The sequence below is a fragment of the Carassius auratus genome, chromosome 3 (assembly GCF_003368295.1).
Source record: "Carassius auratus strain Wakin chromosome 3, ASM336829v1, whole genome shotgun sequence".
Classification (NCBI taxonomy): domain Eukaryota; kingdom Metazoa; phylum Chordata; class Actinopteri; order Cypriniformes; family Cyprinidae; genus Carassius; species Carassius auratus.
In genome coordinates, this window is record NC_039245.1 from 788,842 (window position 1) to 802,117 (window position 13,276).

The following is a 13,276-nucleotide window of genomic DNA, read 5'->3' on the forward strand; positions in this document are numbered from 1 at the left end:
TTCCAAGACAAGTAAATGGTGTAGATAAGACAGTAGCTCCTCTAAGACTTTTATTTGAATCAATATCGCATCAACCAAAGCCAGTAGATACAACACACTGATTATCACTCACCATCTTGTAAAGTGGTAATTGCATCTGTCTCTTGGCTGTACTTGCTGTCTCCGACGTCATTAGTCGCCATCATTCTGAGCTTGTATGAAGTGAAGGGTTTCAGCCTGAGGGATTGCACAGCTCGTGAACTCTCTCATATTGGACAAAGCCCTTTCCCATCACAAATGATGTGGCTCAGCAGTGCATGTATGAACTAGTATCTATAAATGTCATGGACACAATCCATTGAAGCCTAAGGGCACACGCTGGCAATTACAGAGTTTTATCTTAAAGCACTTGGGGCAGAGAGGTGAGGACAGAAATAAGACACGAAACACTTCATATCGGACAGCTCACATAAAGACATGAGTGCAGCATATGGTACTTCATAAAACCAGAAATATGATGTGAACAACTGAGATGATGGTAAACTGTGCGGTCCAATAGGGCTGCAAAATTAATTGGAAAAATAATTGCGATTCCAGCATAAAATAAGTATTTTTAATAAGGTTTAATTATATTATTTAAATGATAAAATACATTTATATTATTATTTGAATAATATATTTATATTTTAAATGTATACTATTATTATTATTATTATTATATATTCTACATAAATAATCACAATTAAATTTCAGTTACGATTTTTGACATAACTTCACAACCGTACTGCCAGTTAATGTGAATTAAAATATAATTAATTAAATATAATATAATTAAATATATATTAATACTATTATTATTTTAGTTATATAATTATTTATACATAATCACATTAGAATATTAAAGGATCTACAATAATCAACAATTACTTTTATTATAATTGTAAATAACTCAAGAAAGTATAATAAAAATGTATTAACATTATTTCAGTTATATAACATTAATAAGTTCAATTATTATAATAATATAAATCATTATACTAATATACTTCATAAATAATTACATCAGCCCTTCTGCTTAGCCTTCTTCAGTCATTTTGTGTTGAAAAACACAGGCACAAAACTGTCTGGGATTGAGACTAAAGGGAATATGTGGAAAATGTTTTTTCTTTAATTTCTAATTTGTTCATTTCCCATTTACCCAAAACACACTCACAAGCCAATTGGGCTCATTAACGAACTAAACATGTCGTTTAGGTCTCATAACCGATCTCTGTCGATTGTGATGAGTTGCACAGCGCTTTCCAAAACGAGGGGGCTTTCTGCTATTCGTATTGCTTGGTTAAAGGGAATATTTTTCCCATGATGCCCAACTCCTAAAAGCCTCCAGTTGGTAAAGACACAAGTCAGACCTGAGTAATCCATTTAGCAACAATCTGGCTGTTTAAAAAAGCACTCAAAAGCTGATGGCTGAGAGAGTTTTCAACTGAGAAAGGGGACTCATTATAATCAAGATGAGATGGCCCTCTGAACGCGTATAAAATACTATTTGACTGCCCATATAATCATAGCTGCGGATCTGACATAACTCACATGCAAAAAAGCTGGAACGCCTGTAGTCCAAAGTACTGATTGTTTCTCGCTCTCTCAAATTGGATCGAGTATCATAAATTGCTGCAGAGGAAAAAAGGCTCCAACACATTTAATAACACTCCCTCCATACTGCCCTTATTGTACGGCCCTCATGAGCCTTTGAAGCAGTGGAGAGGGAAATCAACTCTGTGAGGGTACTGGAGGCCAGACTCTTGGTAAAGCCCCCGGTGCTGCTGTTTGGGAGATTTTGGGGGAGGGGTTTGAGAAATGGCAAAGGAGCTCACCTGTTTACTTCCCAGGAGGTAGAATTGTGGCTTATAGTGGAGGAATGGGTGAGCCAGTCTCCGTTGGGTAGCTCCCGTGTCTGCAGGGTGAAGTAACGGACGGGAGAGGAGCCGTCCCCTCCGGGCACCCAGTTGAGATGTAGTTGGCGCGATTGCACATGTTCCTGGGGCACACGCAGCTGCCGTGGAGGCTGCGGCAGCTCTGATGGATGAGAGATAGATGTGAAGTGTGAGTTCAGGGGTCAGGCTGGTCTTGCTGACTGTTCTTAATCATGGGACAGGACTCTCCTACTCATGTGTGCATCAGTCAGCGGGTCTGGCCCTGGCCTCTCCACCCCCCACCACCCATGTGACACACAACTGCATAACCTCATCGATTTTAATGGGAGAAATCAATACGGAGAGGCATAATTGTTTATTTAAAGGTGCACCATATCGACTGGCATTAAAGATGCAGATCATGTGCAATGAAAGCTATCGAAAGCCATGACTGCAATGGCCTTGTCCGTGCAGCGTTTAAAAGCACCGATCGAGCGGCTTCAGGAGGTCAAAGGATGATATGTAATCACTCCCATCTTTAACCTAAACTATCTGTCTGTTTTGAAATTGATCCGCTTAATACCAGTGTAGCAGTTGGGCTGCATATCATGACTCTTTAGCAGTCTAAAAATGAGTGTGATTTTGGCAAAGAATGATTGGATCATTTTTGTGCATTTCAATTTAAATACATGCTTAAAATCAACAGAAAACAATCGCAATCCATTTTACTTCCGTAATGTGACTTGGTTTCTGAATGAAATACCATCCATTTTTATCCATTGTGAATTGTTTGGACCATGGAAAGTAGCTGTTTCAGAATGCATCCAGACTTGAATGGGAGTTCTCAGTCTACTGTGGATAACTACTTTCCTCCCTTTGTCATCCATTTCTGAAGTCAATTTTACCCTTCAAAGCAATTCAGTGTATCCCAATAGTAATGCTTCTGTTACAAATCTATTGTTTGCTATTACTGACAAACTTTTATTATGGTTCAATACATAAGTTGTTGATTGGATGAGTGCAGAGCTGAATGTGAATGTTGCAGTCAATTGTTAGAAATTGTGAATGTGTTTGCATCACCTCTGATCTCAGTAGTTATAACCACAGCTTGTGCAGGTGTTCCCCAGCCCTGCTCCGTCTTGGCAGAGATGCGAAAGATGTAGGCCGACTCCGGGGTCAGGCTAGAGGCGGTGAACTGACGGGAATCAGGGCCCACCTCAACTGTGATGAACTGGTTGGGATCCCCAGAATCCAGACGGTAAGCTACCTGGTATCCTATAAAACAGTCATTAGATCATCTGAGGTGAGTCTTGATCTTACGTCCTTCTCATGTCTATGAGACTTTACTCTAAAAACTTCAAACTTAAGCTGACATCAAAAGTCTGAATAACATTTCCACAAGCTCTGAGAGTCATTTTCAGTACGTTTTCAAGTACAAAAGGACAGGAGGAAAATGTCTCCTCAAAAAGCCATTTGTAGTTGGGAAACCATCTTTAGAAAAACAACAGCAGGTTTATAAGATGGACGGCTTTCAAAAAGGCTTTCACTGCACTGGAAAATATCAGCATCCACTTTAAATTCGGCTCTGGTTAATATCTGCATCCATTGCTTCCCTTTACTGCAAAAAGACTCTATGCAAATACGTCTTTCATCGAGGAAGTCCTCTGTCTTGCCTTCACTCTTTATATCAAATTTAATCCAAATGTCAAATTAAATTCGAAGAGAAAAGGAGCACAAACAAACCTGCATAAAATAAAATGTGTTTGTGTTTTTACACAGCACCATAGATACAGCATCGACACCAAACAAGAATTAGGTTCTTTTAACTCGTTTATACTGGATTTTATTGAACATTATCATTAATTACCATTTATTAAAATGATTCACCTAAATTAAATTATATTAAAACAGTTTCATCAATAGCTGCCACTCAAAATGAACCAGAAAAGTACAAAATCAGTATTTTATAATTGTATTTAGTTTGATATTGGTTAGAACATTTGATGGGACAAAAACAGAAGGTCCATATCTTTCATTACGAGGTTGAAAACAACACTGACAGAAATCATTTTGCTTTCTTTTCTTAAATAGGGACCAAATGTGGCAAGCTGTTAATTACAAAAATATTATTTAATTATTTGAATAATTTCATATCCCTAATATATACAGAGTTTTTGCTTTGAAGGTTTAGCAAAACAAACTATTTTTATATATTAAAATATAAAAAGTATATAAACTTTGTATATTTTAATATACAAAAATCGTTTGTTTTGCTAAACTTTAAAGCAAAAATATATATACTGGGAATCACTGTTTAACATTATTCATATTATAAATTGTAACTAAAACAAATCAAATAGTATAGTGTTGAAATTATATCTAGATTAATAGATATAATAGATTAATAGATGTTACCAATCATTTACAAATATATAAAGAGCTATATAAATGCCTCATTCATTAATTCATTAAAATACTACAAATTAAAACTGAAACTAAAACTAAAAATTAAAAACAAAAAAACAAATCAAATAAATGTATGCGTTTTTAAGCTAAATTACAGAATGTTTTAGGCCCATTAAAATGCATGTATTCCTAACTTAGAGATTGAACAGGCATGTTTTGACACAGAAGTGCTGTGTTAGGTCTGCTGAATGTCCATCTGCATCATGTCCCAGGGAATGACACGTGTTGCAAACCTCAAGCAAAACAAATGATAACATTATCGGGAAGCATGTTGAAAATGGAATGTGTGGGCAGAGCTTGGTCGTGGGAGAGACAGGACATTATTCAACTGTCTATTTATCTTTCGGGATGCTTTACACTGCATTCTGGCCACCTTTGTCCCAATGTCCACTTAAGCCATGAGTGGCAGTTGAATATCACATACATTCATTCCCAAACACACACACAGTTACTTAGATGTCAGTGTCTATATTTCTAGAGATATGGAGAGTACCATGGGCAGAAAACAGCCCTTTTGCTCAGCGTTTGCGTGGCTCCTGACCCGTGCATTGTTTATTAGGGCTTTGCTTTTGGGGAGGGGTTTCCACTGTGAGGGCATCAGCCCATGTGATTGGCTAGGTCACCACCTCACAAACTCCAGCAGCTCTATTTTCCTCATTCATTGCTCAGTGATTACCAGTCCTGCAGCGGCCAGCAAAAACACTCACAAGGGCAGTGCCTCGGCAGAAAGGGCAGGAAAGCCCTGCGCTCTGCCACTGAATCTCAGCAAGCTGTGTTCTCATCTACACTGGCTTTTAATGCATTTCCTTTCTTCAGGTGCCTCTTTTTATTATGGATATTATAAAAACCATTTGTACAATTAAAATGCTCTGTATTTTTGAAAAAAAAAAAAATGTACACAGAAAATAATAAGAGTTATATATATATATTCAATGCATATCCTTTCTTTAAGATGCCTCCTTTTTATTTTGGATATTATGAAAGCCATTTGTATAATACATTTATTTTTGGAACAAATCAGACAGAAAATAATGTAAAACTATTTGCAAAGTGTTCATTCAGTTATTTTATATATATAAAAAGAATATATATTTTACTTTTTTTTTTTTTTTGGTAATGAAACAATAATCGCACACACACACACACACACACACACACACACACACACACAGAACAGTCACTGAATCTCAGTAAGCTCATTCTGATCAACATCTGCTTTCAGTGCATTGCCTATCTACTAGCTGCTGCAAATTAGAGGCATGCCCCGGAAATCTCGTTCCTCTCTTTCAAAGAGCTCTCTCTGTGACTTCAATCTACATATACAGCATCTCTTGATCTGCTGAAGTATGACATGGAAACAGAGTGCAAAATAACACAGTGCGGGCAGTATGTTTGACTGGGAGTGCTGCGGTGTTGATGTAATTAACCAGGATCCACTGGCGGGGGCTACGTCTGCCTTAACATCTATTTAGCTTATGTTCACAACACACGTCTGAGCTGTTCCGGTTTGATTTGGCATGGCATTTTCTGTGCAGTTCCTTTGTCAACCCTTTTTTTGTGTATGAGTGGGAGAGCTGGAGTCAGATTAAGTAAAACTATTTGATCTGCTGCAAAATCCAAAGCAAACTCCCATTCACAGCCACAGACTTTAACAGTCAGGCTTGCTAGAGCTTCTGGGAAAACACAACACATTTTTCAGCAGCTTTGAAAATGGCATTACATTTAGGGTTTGCTGTAAATAAAAGTCTCTGCTGGAAAATCCAGCTTAAGCTGGTAGCTGTCTTTTTTGTTGTTGTTGTTGTTGAAACATGGTAGCTGGTTTCTCAGTGATCTAAACTTGTATTAGCTAGTGCAAGATGGTGGACAAAATGAGGGAAGAATTTTAGAGAGACTTCCATACTTCACTTAAATATACTGCGCTGACAAGAGATGTGATAACCAAAGAGGAGTGAATATGTCTCAAATTTTGGGCTGTTTTTCACACAAAGCAAGCATATGAACTGCAAACAAATCATTGCTTTTATTGTCCTTTCGCAGCTCGACAGTTGCAATCGCCATCCTCTCATGTCCCTGTGTTTAACGGACAGAGACACATGATTGTGAGTAAATGAAAGGAGTTTTAGTTTAGGAGAACTAATTCTTTCATACTGCTACTGCTACAAAGCAGCCTCCAGAGTCCCAATTTTTCCATCATCAAAATGCTTCAACTGGCATTACTGTATTCATAATTAATGCTTGGTGAATAGGATTCGATCAACAAAAGTCTATCAGTGTGTTTGGATCTCGTCTTTGCATCGCTGAGATTGCGTGTATTCTTCTCTGGTGTGATTTGCACAGGCAGCATGATTTGGCAGGCGGCTATTCTGAGCTTCATTCACTTGAGGTGTTTGTCAGACTAATCTCATTAAAACGCAGGGATTTTCTCCTCTCCGGTTCCTTCTTCCCGTATGAGGAATTAGTCTCAGGTGCACAGCGACATGGCTTCATTCACAAAGCGGAGGAAAGAAACAGGCTCTGCTCTGAGCCAGATACTGCCAGTCTAATGCATTTCACGCTCTCATGTAGGCCAGATCAAGTACTGAGAAAACAGTTTTTAAAGGGGTCATGATGCGATTTAAGAATTTCCCTTTCTCTTTGGAGATGTAAAGGATATGTAAAGTTACAAAGACTAAAGTCTCAAATTCAAAAATATATTCTTTATAAAAGTTAAGAGTCAACCACGTGTAATTTATTCCTGTGATGTAAAGCTGAATTTTTAGCATCATTACTCCAATCTTCAGTGTCACATGATCCTTCAGAAATCATTTTAATATGCTCATTTGCTGCTCAAGAAACATTTCTTATTATTATCAATATTGAAAACAGTTGTGCTGCTTAATATTTTTTGGAAACTGTGATACATGTATTTGGAATTATTTAATTAATAGAAAAATCAAGAGAACAACTTTTATTTAAAATACCTGCAATTAATTTGTACTTTTTTTTCTTTTCTTAAAAAAATATACATAATAATATAACAGTAGTGTAGTAATATGATAAGAATATGTTGGGAAAAAGGGAAAATCTCAATTTGTTCTACATTTAATTTCCTCAATGTATGATAGAAGGAATTTACCTATTATTTATCTTACCCATAATTATGCCATTGGGGTCCACAGGAGGCTGCCAGACCACCCTCACTTCTGTCAGACGCACCTCCGGGAACACAAGTCTCATCGGTGGTCCGGGAACTATTGAAGGGGAAAAGGAGAGGCCAAAGATGAGATTTTATCATTACATGACTCTTGCAGTAATTACACCTATACACCTTACAGAACTCATAAAGCTTTCATTTGAATTATAGCCAAACATCAAGCTCAAATCAGATTTAACAGAGGTTATTTAGCTTTTTAAAGCAGCAGCAGCCCCCTGAGACAGCCTCTGAAATGGTATTTACGTCAGGATAAGGTCATTATTAAAAAAGAAGAAGAAAAACAAAAAGGTTTGAAAAGGACAACACCAACAAAAAATGTAACATACATAATAACACAAAAACATGAGATGAGGAGAAAAAGAGACAGTTATGATAGCACTCAAACTATGGCAGTTTAATGAACATATTCCAGACTAAATCTCGTCAGTGGATGAAGTCAGCTGTAAGAGTCAGCACTCATGTTCCCTACACCTCTGCACAGAAATACTGTACACGGATCTGCTTTATCATAAAAATAAAGTGGTTCTCACCATGATTCTACAGTTTGTTTCAACAGTACAGTAGCTGCTAGGACATTGTGAGTGTTTACCATGGATTTGCTGTAGCCTAGTTAAGACTGTAAGCCAAAATCCGTTTTTGTGCAAATCCAGGTTTATATGGATATAACACGCACATGAGGAGTCTTTTAACAACTTCTAATGTGCGACTCATGAATTGAGTGCTTTTACTCTGTGTGAATCTGCATTTAGATTTAGAACGCCAATGAACTACATGAAATGCGATTTTTGCAAATGTGGTTTGAAATCCTATTCATATTAGTGTCAACTAATGTGGCACACTCTGCTAAGGCACTGGCTCTGAACCTCTGAGGTCATGGTGTCGAATCCAGTGTGGTTGATGTGGTCAATGGTTAGAGACTTGGACTAGTTACCAGAAGGTCGCTGGTTCGAGTCTCGGTGCTGGCAAGAATTGTAGGTGGGAGGGAGTGAATGAACAGTGCTCTCTTCCACCCTCAACACCCATGGCTGAAGTGCCCTTGAGCAAGGCACTGAACCCCCAGTTGCTCCCCGTGCTCTGGATCTATAGCTGCCCACTGCTCCGGATGTGTGTTCACTTCTCACTGCTGTGTGTGTGCACTTGGATAGGTTAAATGCAGAGCACCAAATCTGAGTATGGGTTACCATACTTGGCAATGTCATGACTTTCACTTTCATATCTAATTTCTGGAAATATGTTTCAGTCTGACTGCTCAGATCAGACTTTGTGTATCTTTTTCACATTCTCACGCCACATAAAAAGTGAACACGTTGTTGTTGTAGAAAACATGGTGGACGTCCTCACAGAAACAAGGTTGTGTTGATGTCAATAGCAAGTCAAGTAGAAGATGACAATAATCTGCTAGTCTACCCACCTCTTTGGAGTTTTGAGACCGGTGGAGACAGCAGCACAAAATAAAGCAGTGCATGCAGCTTCCTACGGTTCTGGCGCTGGCTCGAAAGACGTTATACTGTTATCCCTTATTATAATCCATCACGACGGCAACATGTCATCATGTTGTAAGACAACATCTGGATTGCAAACTGTTTTGCTCTAATTGTTTTTAGCATAGACATACGAACACAACTTCATTGCCATGGAAACCAATGCAGATATTGAGTAAGACATTAGTCATTTAGATCGGATTCCAATCAGATATTATCAAAAATCAGTTGTTAGCACATTACTACAGAATGTGGTTGCTAGGCTGTTGTGGATAGTTGCCAGGGTGTTGCTATGTGGTTAAATTACTCTACAAGCCATGCGATTTGAAGTATAATTCACATGCATGAGTTACATGCCAAAGTCTACTTCGTGTGAGTTTGGTTTGTTAATTCAAATCTGCTCTAGCTAACAGTACTAATGATTAGCTGTCGGCCAGAAAACTGCAAAATCTGGTTGTTTTTTCCCTTTGACTTTGTCGTCTTGTCCTTGACCAGAGTATTTCGATCCATGCTGGTCCATGAGTGCTGCCACATGGCACACCTACTCACTCTACCCCTCCTAAAACAGGCCATCGCTGAGACACATGCTCCCCTAGATGACCAGAGATCTATCATTGTATGCTGAGACTGGAGCTAAACATTGCCAAGGGGCGATCTGCTGCTTACAAGAGGAGACCAACGATGACTGGAGGATGTAATGACTGTTGTGCCCTACTCTGAAGGACACAGTGTGCCACTGGTGCTAAAAGAGGGCTCTGCTAAAGGCTTTGATTAAGGATGATGTTTCCTTTCCCTGCTGATGTGTCTCACCTCTAAACATACACACTTTCCCCTCTCTCCAAGGCATCTTTGACAGGCCTATACATCCACTAACAGGACACCTGTGGAGCGACAGATAACATGGAGGGAATCCAATAACAGTGGTGGGCCGGTGCTGTGTCTGAGGTACACACAAACACATGAGCAGGAAACGACACTGCTGCTTTGTTGTACGAGAATCACCGTGGTGTACAAATGTGGAACGAACACAATCATCGTTGTGCCATCTCTCGACCGCTTCCTTAATTCTCTCTGGATTCCCCCAGTCGATGCGGTCTGTTAGGCGGATTCTATGTTTCATTTCCTGGACATTAAAGAACTTATATATCTAACACATCTGACAGCAATTTGATTTGTATTGCTTTTTGCAGTTATTGTGTGTGGGTCCGTAGGGACAAATGTCCACAAGAAGAAGCTCTTACAGTAAAAGTGGGCTTTTCCCAAGATGGCTCTTTTCCAATGGATTGCTAACATTCATCATCCTGCTATCAGCCCTCCTCGTGCCACGAGGTTTATATGGAGATAACACGCAAATGAGGAGTCTTTTAACTTCTTCTAATGTTCGACTCATGACCCGAGTGCTTTTACTCGGTGTGAATCTACAATTAGAAAATCAGTTTATTAATTACTTTAAGTGAGTCACTAATAAACGCACTTTCCTGCCAATCTTTTCAGAGATGTGCAAACGACTTTAAGGCATACTAATCTAATCGTAGCTCGATTAAAAAAACCTCCAATTTGCTGCCTGCTTTGCTGATAAATTTTTTTGATTAAATCCAATTACAGGATGTTTAAGTTTGCAGACAAAAGCCAGGACAATCACTCACGTCCGGCCGAAACAAGATGGACATCCTGTGGCATCTCCAACCCCCTGAGTACGATATCCAGGGCCTGGATAAAATGCTGCTGTACCATCAGTCCTTAATGAGGTCTGTTCTGGAGGGGAATTTAAAAGGCAAACACACAGATAATTGCTGCCAAGGTCGAGTGAGCACAGACGGGGGGACATGCTGCCCGGGCCCTGTGCTTCCATCATAAAAGTGCGGCAGTGAAATGGCCCGAGCTCTCTGCGTCTGTCAAGGGGGAGCTCCATTTACAGCGACGTTTAAAAGAGACCTGTTATCTCTTATTCAGAGAGCAGCACATAGCTGACTGCCGGTGTGCAGACTCCATTAATGTGACTCTGTAGTTGGCTGGATTAAGGGCTGACCCCTGTATTTCACATAGTGGGCTTCTTTTAAATGCCTCTTACAAGCTGGGGGAAAAAGCTTCTATTGCTATCCCCCATGATGTCCTCTCTCGTCATAAGATTCTTGGTTTGTGAGGCAAGCAAAACTGCACAAAACGGTGCAATGTGACTGACGTGTGTGTGATTCAGTAACAAAGTTGTTTTAGCTTATGATATTTAAATTAAAGGGGTCATATGTGCACCAAGGTTATTATAGTTTTGCATTTTCCATTAGTTTTTATTACTATCAGATGCATGTGCACAAAAATAAGATACAGTTTTCCCTCTCAATATTCACATTAGTAATTGGCTGATATGGGTTTTTAAAATAGATGATTTGTAGACTATTACATTTCATTTGACTTAGTCTTGCATGTGTGGTACAATCTAGTTCAATAATATATTTTATTCCCCCATTTCCGTTGAGATATCTAGATCACAAAAAATAATTTCTAAGTAAAGAACTGATGGCAGGTGGTTTATATTTAATATTAAGTTTCCAAGTATAACATAACTGAATTAATTAAATCAGCTTTGAACAAGAGATAAATTACAATTCAGCACTTCATATGTGCACGCTATATAGCTTTATCTGACAAATCTCATGGTACACTGCGTATATCAGTTGTTTCTCCAGAACAATCTTGAGGGTGGCCTTATTTGTGCCCTTTCCCAAAACATATTTCTGCTGTAGTCTGTCCCTTATGGCCTTGCACCTTGTCATATAAGAGTGCATTAGTTTCCACTGTTATCTCAATGTAATCCTGACCGGAGAGAATCACTGTTGTAATGGAGAACAAACTATCATACCTCTCTTCAGAAAGCTTTCATTCCTCAAATTCAGCCAGCCCTTCAAAGTCATTTTGAGGCTGATGAACATTGCCCAAATCTTCCCAGCAACATTGCTCAAAAAGTTGCCCCGTGTATCATCAGTTTAAGTTTCAGTCTATGAAGTAAACATTTGGAAGCCGTTCAAACAAAGTTTGTATATGTGAGTTTGTGAGTATGTATTGTTTACTGTATCAGTTTACCTGACTAATAGCAAATCTAATCTTAAAAAAGATGGTGAGTGAATTAACTAAAGCCTGGCTCACACTACAGGAGTCTTCTTACATGGAAATCAGGGCCGCCTCGATCATATCAAACATGTTTTCATTTTTCAAATCTTGTAGTGTGTACATGTTTAAGAATCAAAGAAATACAATCTGCGAAGATTCTCTTTATGTGTGTGCTGCAACCAGATTTTGTAATGGGTTAGGATTTAAAAACTCTTGTTGTCTGAGACCGGCTTTAAGTGAATGCAAAGGCACAGAATGTACACCAAAAACAAATGAAGCTTCGAAAGCTATTGAAGACCTTCAGAAAAGTGTCTGAAAGAGCTTAATACAAAATGCCATTTCATCTTTTTTTTATTCTTTAAAATCCAAGGCCACATCAATCCGTGCAATCTTGTGCACAGGGCAAATACCATTACACATAACATTACACTGCTTGGTCAAGGAGGGTGCACATTTCTCACAGCTCAGTAGCAAAAAGATTATTAGCGAATAATGATATATATATTTACGGTAGGAAATTTACAAAATATCTTCATGGAGCATGATTTTTACTTTTTACTATTTTTTTTTGGTTATGGCTACAAATATCAGATTTAAACTGGTATTGTGGTCTAGGGTCACATTTTATGTTATACAAGAAAAACAAACAAACAACATACTGTTTTGGAATAACATGAAAGTCGGTAAATAATGACTTTTAAACTCCCTGCGTGGTCATGCAATTGATTCTCAGTGGTGAAATATGAAAAGCTGCTCACCATCATCCTTGGTCATCTCCAGGACTGGGGGGCTGCTGAGCTGCCCATCTCCGATTCGTGTGAAAGCCAAAACTTGGATTTGGTACTGGACATATTTACGCAGGTTCCTCAGTAAGACAGACTGCGTCAGATTGCCTTTAACCACGTTGACCTGTGCCTCGGAACCTGAGTCTTTCTCTTTGTACATAACCTGAAAGAATAAGCATATTAAGTATGATTATAGCTCAAATCACTGTGTGATTTTGTGATTGTGACCGACATTGCATTAAATGGAAACACAGAAGGATAGCTGTTAGTAAAGCTGAATGACATGAGGTTTGTTCCTCTGAGGCCACTGTTCAGCAGCCTGTTTTTCTCTATAAAGCCTCCTGCTTTATTTAT

The 13,276-nt window shown here is 38.6% G+C and overlaps 1 protein-coding gene across 4 annotated transcripts in view; it reads right to left on the bottom strand.

The window, feature by feature from the left end:
- Positions 1 to 13,276, bottom strand: part of LOC113042536 (protein sidekick-1-like) — a 155,925-nt gene that overhangs the window by 19,501 nt on the left and 123,148 nt on the right. For all 4 annotated transcript variants that reach the window (XM_026201489.1, XM_026201480.1, XM_026201472.1 and 1 more), the window contains 5 exons: positions 12,896 to 13,085; positions 7,490 to 7,588; positions 2,973 to 3,167; positions 1,854 to 2,055; positions 113 to 216 (listed from right to left, as the gene is read on the bottom strand). In XM_026201489.1, coding sequence (XP_026057274.1) covers positions 113 to 216; positions 1,854 to 2,055; positions 2,973 to 3,167; positions 7,490 to 7,588; positions 12,896 to 13,085 — 790 coding nt within the window. The remainder of the gene's footprint in view (positions 1 to 112; positions 217 to 1,853; positions 2,056 to 2,972; positions 3,168 to 7,489; positions 7,589 to 12,895; positions 13,086 to 13,276) is intronic.